The 10,031-nt window shown below is 36.4% G+C and overlaps 1 protein-coding gene across 1 annotated transcript in view; it reads left to right on the top strand.

Annotated features, from left to right (window-relative positions):
- Nucleotides 1–7,786, top strand: part of LOC131164676 (protein NUCLEOLAR FACTOR 1) — a 60,531-nt gene extending 52,745 nt beyond the window's left edge. Inside the window, exons 15-21 of the mRNA XM_058122053.1 lie at nucleotides 734–805; nucleotides 4,402–4,431; nucleotides 4,541–4,635; nucleotides 4,786–4,891; nucleotides 6,420–6,482; nucleotides 6,586–6,657; nucleotides 7,301–7,786. Coding sequence (XP_057978036.1) covers nucleotides 734–805; nucleotides 4,402–4,431; nucleotides 4,541–4,635; nucleotides 4,786–4,891; nucleotides 6,420–6,482; nucleotides 6,586–6,657; nucleotides 7,301–7,375 — 513 coding nt within the window. The 3' untranslated portion in view covers nucleotides 7,376–7,786. The remainder of the gene's footprint in view (nucleotides 1–733; nucleotides 806–4,401; nucleotides 4,432–4,540; nucleotides 4,636–4,785; nucleotides 4,892–6,419; nucleotides 6,483–6,585; nucleotides 6,658–7,300) is intronic.
- The last annotated feature ends 2,245 nt before the right edge of the window (nucleotides 7,787–10,031 follow it).

A 10,031-nucleotide genomic window follows, 5' to 3' on the forward strand; every position in this document is an offset into this window, starting at 1 on the left:
TCTTATCAATCTGATGATTCAGGAGCATCTTTGATCTTCCAAGATCTCAACCTTCCTCGCTTGTTGCTAGTTTGAGTGGCAGTTATTTCCCCTTGTTGAATTACCCGAGTGGGAGCGGTTGTCCACCTTTTCTTCTTTTGTTCTACTCTGCACAAGTGAAGGTAGATCATGACCCACTCAAGGAATTTCACCTTTTTTTGTTTTGGTTTTGTGGGGGAGGCTCAAACCCAGGATGAAGCCAAGGCAAGGTGCCAGCTTGTCATGGAATTTCGCAATTGCATTGAACATCTTATCATATTCTTTTCTGTGCCAAGTTGCAATTTTTTCCACGTAATAGGATCTACATTCCTGTCATTTCGTTGCCGTCAGATACTGATGTATTGCTTTTCCATTTTAGATTTGAGGCTTTATTGAGTATCATTATAATATTGTTGCCTCTTTGTGATGGTTGCCTTGTCATGGAATTTCACATTTGCATTGAATATCTGATCAAATTCTTTTCTGTGCCAATTTACGACTTCTCCAAAATTACAAGATTTACATTCCTGTTTTTTTTATTTTTTATATTTTATTTGTTTTTGCAGTAAGCTAATTATATATTGTTTTCTCACTTTAAGATTTGAGGCCTCATTGGTTGCCATTATAATATTGTTGCCTCTTTGTGATGGTTGACTATTAGTACTATTCTTAATCTCTTATGCTAATTTACCTTCTTTACTTTTTAAAATTTCAGATCTATGAGCGTTTTGATGTGGATTCAATTGAAAATTCTGATGATGCTCGTCTCAAATATTTTTCCAAGAAGGTAAATTCTTTTCCTATGGTGTCTATTGTGAAAATGCATGCCTTGAAAAGAGAAGTGACTTTTACTGGTGTTTTTTTTTGGGCACCCTTAATTCAATCACACTAGATGCTAGCACTTCAAATAGAGGAATTCTATGGCACCAAAAATATTTTCATACATTTCCTTCTCCTGTTTGAAGTGATTCAAGGAAGAGATGCTAAGGTGTCAAAAATCATGAGAAAAATACTTGAGAAAAAATGACAATAAAGTAGTAAATATGCAGTCATCATTTTGAAATTGGACACTGGGTGTGAAAGTTTTGTTTAATTTGGTAGTGTGATTTGTTTCCAAAGTCACGCAAGTTGAAAACTGTAAGGATCCAGTTACTATTGTTGACTTGTATTGTTTTGAGCATTGAGTTTTGGTTAAATTAAACAGTTCAGATGAATCTAGATGGACGAATAGGAATTTCTAATGATGCTGATTATCATTTGTTGTCAGCAGGCTATAATATTTCATAAAGTCTCTGTTACCTAGATTTTGGTTAGGGAAATCAGCTGAATACTGTTTGCATGCACCAATTTGCTTCCATTTCAGAATTTAATGTTGGAGGCAGACTCGGGAGCCCTAGATATAACAGCCCAGCTATGTGCTTGTTTGTGCATGAGTGCACATAGCCCCGTAACTCTGTCTAGGTTTACTCGTCATCTTTAAGTGCTGACTGGGTTTTGGAGCTTTAATCTGACTCCATCTCTGATTTCTTCACTTTAGTGATCCCTTTTATATCTGTGTGGTTCTATGAGGTATGGAGATTACAAATTTCTTGAATAGATTTGAAGAAAACCTTGGCCCAGGTTCAGGCCTGCTCTTAAGGAAGAGTTATTTCGTGCTTTCTTGTGGTGGAATTGGGTATATGCTTGTTTAATTGTATTTTGGTCGAATCCTTGCTTGCAGCTCATAATTCAGTTGTTCAAGTAGACAAATGAGCACCTAAAACATGACAAACCGTAAAGCATGATCCTTCAACTCATTGGCTTGCCCCTTGGCGGTATATGCCCATGGCCAGTTCAGTTCTGCATAAGGTACAATGAGTTTGTATGTTTGGTGTCCAAGTTGAACCTGTACCTATCCGATTGTGCTTTGTTAGAAAGGAAATAGATTATTTTTAGTAATTAGGTTGTGTATGGGGGTGTTTATCGCTCCAGTGTTTTTTTTTATTATTAATATGAGGACTTACTAGAAGATAGGATGCTACAAGGAACAGCTGATGAAGAAGCCCACGGAGAAGGATGCAAGCAGGAACAAGGAGGATATAGACTATATTTGAAAAATGATCTGGGTAAGGGGGATGGGGATGGGGATGTGGTGATTATTGTCTCTAGTGCATAAGTGTCTAGGGGTTGCTGTAGGCATAGGTTTGTAAAATGGTGGGGAACTGCTGCTTGCAATAGCAAGATTGATATAAATCCAGTTGACAGATTTTGAGAAAAAAGGGGGTGTTATGAAAGTAAAGGCAAAGGAGGTGATGCTGGAGGATGATGGTTATGATTCTCCATCAACGCAAGAGTTCCTTTCCACCCATCCACCCACTTCTCTATCTTAGACACCACTAAATCGAAAATGTCTAACGAACGAGGCTTGCCACCCAAAAGAACTCCTAAATAGGCTAAAGGCCACTCTAAAGTCCCATACCGGGCAAGGGAAAGTCAGCTACGAAAACCTCTTAGTGGTAACACTAGTTGGGCGAATGCCACTCTTCCCCTGAATCCAGATTAATTCTAAGACAACACACTCTTAAAAAGCTACAGAGTAGTCAGAATATTTTGTGGTTCTAATTACTGTAGTTATGTAGTATTACTTCTGTGTGTTGTATCTGTGTTAGTAAGCATGAGTTACTAGGGGTAATATGGTCATTGATGTGTACTTGCATATATTACAAATGGTGGGAGAGACCTATCTATGTGATGAGGTCTTCCAATTTACCCAATATTTCAACATGGGATCAAAGCAAGATCAGACCCAAACCCTAAATGCACAGCTACTGTCAAACCAAATCCTAAACCTCATAATCCTATGCAAACCTGCCACTATAGGAGGATCATCCACACCACCAGAGACTACTGAAAAAATTTCTGGATGTCACTGCCCTTTTAGAATCCCTAGAACCCCTTCGGATTTTGAAAACCAACCCCATGTACAGCCACAAAACCTACAATCTTTAAGGCTGTGAAATTTCGTCACCAGAGGAGCACCCACACACCACCCCCCCCCCCCCCCCGGCGCGCCAACCAAAAAATCAGCTCCAATCTCACGTGCCCAAAAATCAGCTCCAATCTCACGTGCCGGCATGTGAGTGATTTTTGAGTGCTGTTTTTTCTCTGATTTCTTCCTGAATGCCTTAAATACTACCATATTCCATAATATAAAGTTGATTGTCATTGTGTTTCCTTTGCTTCCTGAGTCAATAAACAGGCGGTCAGCCTTTTCATATCATTCCATTCCAATGTCTGAAGTCCTAGTCATGTCACGTCAAGGTTGGGGTTCTGATATTTTCTTGCAATTGTCAATGACTACTCTAGGATGACTTGGTTGTATTTAATGGAAGATTGGTTTGAGTTGTTTATCTTTTGTGCCTTATGTTCTCAAATACAGATTCAGTTTGTTCCAAGTTCTATTCAGCTGTATTTCGATGGATTACTGTTATTTTACAGCTTTTTCGTCTCCTTTTTCCTCAGGGATTAGGACATGGGTGGTCAACCTCTATTTTTTCTCCTTTTGATCTTTGTTCACCCTACTATCACAAGTGATTTGCATCAATGTATGTGTGTATTTCAACCTGTATGAGACAGGGTTAGAAAGTACCTTTACTCTTATTATCCATGTAATGTGTTGAACCATAATCTTGCAATTACATATTTGGGACTTTGCAGTTAATGGTTCACTAGATGTACAGCATTGAAGGATATTGGTTTAAAAGATGATAAGAGGCCTTCCATATTTTATTTCATATTAAAATATTTGAATCCCTGCTCCTTCTTCCTAGGGCGAGAGGGGAGGATGAGGGTAATGAGAGTGTCTTGAATGAAGCTTATCTGGTCTTCCTCTCTTTATCATGCCTATCTTACTGTCCTGATGCAACATTTACAATATTATATACTGGGTCTGGGTGTTGATGCAAGACTACTTCTGAGACAGTGGATTCCTCCTTACTAATTCTTTCTGTTAAAGCATGATATACATTGCTGGCCCATAACCTAATAGCTTAAGCTTTTAGGTAAAGTGGTAGCCTAACATGGTATTAGAGTTGATCACCAGGAGGTCCTGGGTTCTAATCTCATCGCCTGTGTTTACTATGTGGTATTTATGCTCCCTATTTTGGCACTGTTTGGGTAAAGTGATGATCTAACACTTATATTTAATTTCACGCTTGTATCTTAAATTATTTTTGCTTCCTATTTGGGGCCTGAAAGCAGAATTCTTTAATGCATTTGATGTTTGATTTTACATGCAGAGAGGGCGTTTTGGGTTTTAGTAATAATTGTTAGAATGCAAATATTTACTTTGCTTTTTCCTGTTTTAGTTTGATTTGAAGATATGATAATATTTTCTTGATGCAGGTGTTCCCCAAGATTAAAGATTCTATCGAGGTATTTATTTTATTCTTGGTACTTGGGACATGAGCTAAGTTCACACATACTCAAGGTTTTGAACAAAATGTTTTAAATTGTTGATCTTTTCCTGAAACTTTTTCTGCAGGGTGGGATTATGTTATTTATCAGTTCTTACTTTGAGTACGTTCGCCTTCGAAATTTCTTGAAGTCACAGAATGCTTCTTTCTGTCTGCTTGGGGAGTAAGCTACTGTGTTTTCTTTTTTTAACCTATAGTTTATATTAATTATTTTCTTTGCAAGCATTACGCATTTTTTATTGAGATTTTATTTGACTTTGGCTGCTGGTATAAGTTTATGTGATTATTGACTTCCCATTTTATACATGATCAGTTACACGGAACAGAGTGATATTTCTCGTGCGCGGGTTTCATTCTTTGAAGGCAGGCAGAAGATCATGCTTTACACAGAGAGGGCTCATTTCTACCACAGATACAAGGTTCTTTCAATTGGATATGCACATCCTTCTTGTTCATATTCTAGTTATTTTTATAGATATTAGATATGCATGTATATTGTAGGGCTTCTAAATGTATGATTTTATGGGAATTATTATGTCTGTATATTATTATGTGGGAATTAACAATAAATTATTAATATGGGGGTGGGTGGGGGGTGGGGGGGGGGAGAGGGCTGCTATCAGTTCTTAGTTTTGTATGGGCTAGCATTTCATTGATCAGGTTTCCTCAACTCATCACAAGTAAAAAGGTTGCGTAAATAGGTTAGGGAAGTGGTGCAGGCAGGGAACGCCCCTTGAAACTTCCAAACGGAAAAAAATTAAGAGCTGTATTATTTGGTTGACAAATCTTACAGATTTGAGGGCTTTCCCTGTTGACATCATCCAAACATCAGCATGCCTGAAATAATAAGAGAAAGTGACGCAAAAACTGGAAGGGCGCTGCTTGCATAAAGTCCTGAGGCCTGTGCTGATTTACCAATGTTTAAAGTGTAGAAACACATTACAGCTTATCTCAGTTACTTCCATTTTTTGGTTGCATGTTTGATGCAAATAGTTGTAGGGGTATAAGAAAATTTCATAAATGAAGATTGAGATTTCAGGATGGTGATTTTTTTAGCACCCTTTTCTTGATTCAAATAACTACTAAATCAATAGAATAATAAAGAGATGACTGCTGTGAGTTTCAGTTCAGCAAATAAGACAATTTCTTGTCACAACAGCAACTTAATCCCTAAACTAGTACGTATTATCCTCTCGCACCTTTAGCTGTGATAGGGGATTTGTAGGCACCGCAGGGTTGAATCCTCAAAACCCTAGCCTCCCAATATTAACCCCAGATGGTCTAGAGGTGAGCTGTAGAGAAAAATCTTCTCAAAGATAAAATGCCAAAAACCTCCTGGAAAAGTGGGTGAAGATAACTTATTTATACAAGGCCTGAAGCTTCCAACAGAACCCAGCTCCTATTTTGCACATAAGCCCTGTCTAAAAATAACTACAATCACAAAATTACACCCTGAATGTTACAGGGGGAAAATAACAAAGCTAATTTGACCAAAATGAATTCTAAATTTATGAGATTACAAGAATACCCCTAGCACCCATTACATGCATCTGCTTTGTAGTTGATGCTTTCTCTTTGTATTCCATGCATCTGCTTTGCTGAATTTGCGGTGTCTCATTTGAGGTACACTTTTTAGAAAATGCTAGGATTTATTTTTCAGCAACAATTTGTACTCCATAATCTGTCTCTTCTATATTAGCTAGCATTGTTAGAAATATTTTATGTTCTTTGACTAGTTATAATTATTGATTCTCAGTGGTAACTTGAAGCTGGCTCTAATGTAGATGTTATTGGGTGTTAGATGGCTCATTTAAGATTTTGATGCCCTAGAAAGTTTGTGTATATTAACTGATATTGATAATCTTGGAAAAGTTCCTTTGATACTCGTGGTAAAGCGCTTCTATAGTTTTTTAATGCGACTTTGTCATTAATTTTGTTTGTTCGTAGATCCGTGGGATTCAGAATTTAATCATATATTCTCTCCCTGAAAGAAAAGAATTTTACCCTGAGGTGAGATTTCTTAGCCAGCTGCGCAGTTTGTTACTGCTCTTAGTAATCACAAACCCCATCTTTGATAGGCATTAAGAACTGTCTCCATTTTTTTCTTTTCCAGATTGTCAATATGCTTGAAGGGTCACACAGCATGACTTGCACTGCGCTTTTTTCTCGCTTTGATCAGTTCCGGGTAATTCTGCACTTCTCGTTGTTGTACATATGAGATGATTTACAATGCTTGTGAATGGCTCAATAATGGAGGCGAAATAGGCTGTGATTTTTTGTTTATTGGGGCCTCTTCTTCTTGGCTTTTAGTTATTGATTTACTCATTTATTCATTTATTTTTGTAGATTTTTCTTTTCTTTTGGGGGGGCGGGGGGGGGGGGGGGGGGGTGGTGGTGGGTGCACTTTGGTGGTGGCTGTAACCATGTTGCTTTTAGAATGGAAGTGTTTGTGGAGTGACTAGCGATTGTGCTTAGTTAAGTGTGATGGTGTGATTGATATGTTGGAAGTGGTTTTCCTGCTTTGGTGATGCGGAGGTGATAATGACAGCCTGTGGATATTAATGCTGATGGCAGTGGAATGATAGTTGTATTGTTAGGTTTGAGTGAAGCCACTTTTCAAAAACTTCAGTAGTTTATTGATTTTTTTTTTTATTTTTTTGTCCATGTTCCTCAATTTTCTAATCAAGAAGGCAATATTTAAAAATATATATATATATATATTTTCTTTTCCATATACGTCGTCGTCAAGATTTGTCTCTTTTATTTCTCTTATAGAAATTTGTGTGCTAGTTTTGTGGGAATGCTAACAAAATCTCATCTCAATTTAGCTGGAGAGAATTGTTGGGACTACTCCTGCAAAACGGATGGTGTCATCAGAGAAGGGAGTCTTCGTTTTCTGTTAGAAGATTTTTCCATGCTTTTGTTGTTGGGCAATTGCAACTTTCTCTGGGTACCACTGTAGCCTTCCTCCATTTTTATGCAATATGGCTGCCTTGAGGTATACATCCAGATTATGATTTTGGCAGGCCTCTTCAAATGCAGGAGAATCATTCATTTTCTTCGTTGTAGGTGCGAAGGAAAAAGATTTTGGCAGAGTTGTGTTTTTCCATTGTATTTTTAGGCTTAACGGGGGGGTCTGCATCAGGAAGTCCTTCATTAAGGGACATCATAGAAGACGACTTCAATTTTGAGAGTAAACTATTGTGGATTTTGAAAATGTTTGTTTAGTGTGATATTTAACTGTTATGTAAATAACATAGGACACTTTCTGTTCATTGAGAGTGAAGTAATATATTGGTGTTGATCTTTTGCTATTTTCTTCCTTTACCACAATATATTTTTCTTTGCTTATGTAAACAGATTGAATGAAGTGAACATATTTTAAAATTCTGTTGCGCTGTGTTTGACGGAACAGGTGTCTGGCCTTGGATTTGCCATTCAATTGTTGTAGTTTGCTCTTAGCATAAACAATAATAATACATTGTTTTCATTTTTGTGCACAGGATATATTTGTTGAAATTAATTGTATTACTTTATTAAATCTGTTTAATGTATTTTTGTAAAAATGTAGGTAAGACTGCATAACTATAGATTCATCGAGGTTTGCCCCTTTCTCAGACCCTACATACGGACGAGCTTTGTACACTAAGCTACCTTTTATTTATTTATTTATTTTATTGAAGACTATTTTATTTAAAAGAAATATTGATTTAAAAACTTATTTTGAATGAAAAATGTTGATTTAAAAATATGTTGGAATACCATAGTAAATTATTTATTTCCATTTAATTTTAAGAAGTATTAAACAACCACTCGTCATTCTGTTCCTCAACATTCGACCAATGGTTCTTGGTTCTCTTTTGATGGATTGCCTCCGATTAAATGGGGAGATCGAATTGGTGAATTTGGTGTAAGACAAATTGTATGTGCAGTAATAATAATATTTGTAGCACAGTGCATTTATGAGTATTCTGAAAGGCTTAATGTGAAGTTTGATGAAAAAATATATATATTCCTGTAAGTTTAAAAATATATATATATATATATATATATATATATATATATATATTCATTTCTATAAACAACATACTTGACATTAATTCTTCTATAATTCATTAACTATGAATGTAATATGAGATTGGGCTCCTTGATTAGGATCAATGTAGAACAGCTATATTGAAACAGTTTGTCTTTCTATAATGAAAACAGTTTATCATATTTTAAATAGAATTATAAACAACACCTTTCTAGTATAATAATATTAAATAAGATAAAACTAATACATTTAGGGACTACGGATAATTGAAAAGTACTCTTTTACATGAGTGCTTTGTTTGTTTGTTTATTTATTTATATTAAGATTGGGTTTCATTTAAGCATAGTGGTATTTAGGGTGGGGCAATTTTTAAACTAGAAAACACATTGCTCATTTATTGTTCTAAATTAATTTAAAGTCACAAAATTTATTCTAACTAATACTTGGAGTTGGATTGGAAATGAATTGAGGCAAGTCAAGGTAGGTGAGATATCCAAATCCATATGTTTCTTTTCTAAAGGAAAGATGTGCCAACAAGGGGAGTAGATTGCAAATCCCGTAGCATGGCGCTATTGAAGAGCTCCTTTTCCATGCGGGAAGAGTAAAGCTCTAATTAAAAGAAGCTTAGATTTTAAGTCAAATTATACATATCAAAATATACTTTTGTAAGTAATTAATTTTGTGTGACCTAACATTAGAGTGTCATAATTAGGGCCGATCTAAGGCCTTTCGGCCATTTTTACTCTCCCCTATTCTTGTATTAGTCAGTTTAGCCCAAATTTTCCTAAAATCTTGTTTGGAAAAAAATTATATACGAACAATTCCCACAAGCAAATCAATGGAGTAATGCAAATGATAAATAAAAAAAATAAGATACAAGAAATTTAACGTGATTCCCTCAAATGTTGAGGTACATCCACGGGGCACGGCGGTCCAAATCCACTATCATCAAATATGTTGTACAAAGTGGATACAAATACACAAGTGTATAAACAAATGTAGAAAGATAGAAATGTCTCACCAAATATTTTGAACAAAACTCCCAAAAGAATCAATAAAAAATAGCACAACCGGAAGCTTCCAAAATACTGATAATAAAACGCAGTCGAAGTCGCAAGAAGAAGAAAGCAGCAGCAGGTGTTGCAACAAAAAAATGACCGGCTACTCTACTGGTGTAAGGACTAGCTACAGCAAGCAAGAAGAGTGCTGCAGGCGCTGGCTATGTGGGAAAAATGGAATGGAGAGAGGTTGCTCTCAGGAGTCATTGCTGCTGTGTACCAAAATTCTAAAACTGGAGGGAAAAAACTGGGGCAGCTACTTGCTGCGCATGTCTTTTTAAGAATACCAAAGGACATGCTCTAGACATGCCTTTTTTAAGAAGCCAACAAAGCATTAATAAAAAAAACTTTTTCAAGATATGGGCCCCACAAGGAGGGAAACCCAACAAATCTCCCTCTCCCAACTTATGGGGACAACTCCACCAATCCGGCTAAAACTCGACACTTCACATGCTTTTCTCTAGA

The sequence above is a fragment of the Malania oleifera genome, chromosome 9 (genome assembly GCF_029873635.1).
Source record: "Malania oleifera isolate guangnan ecotype guangnan chromosome 9, ASM2987363v1, whole genome shotgun sequence".
Taxonomy (NCBI): Eukaryota; Viridiplantae; Streptophyta; class Magnoliopsida; order Santalales; family Ximeniaceae; genus Malania; species Malania oleifera.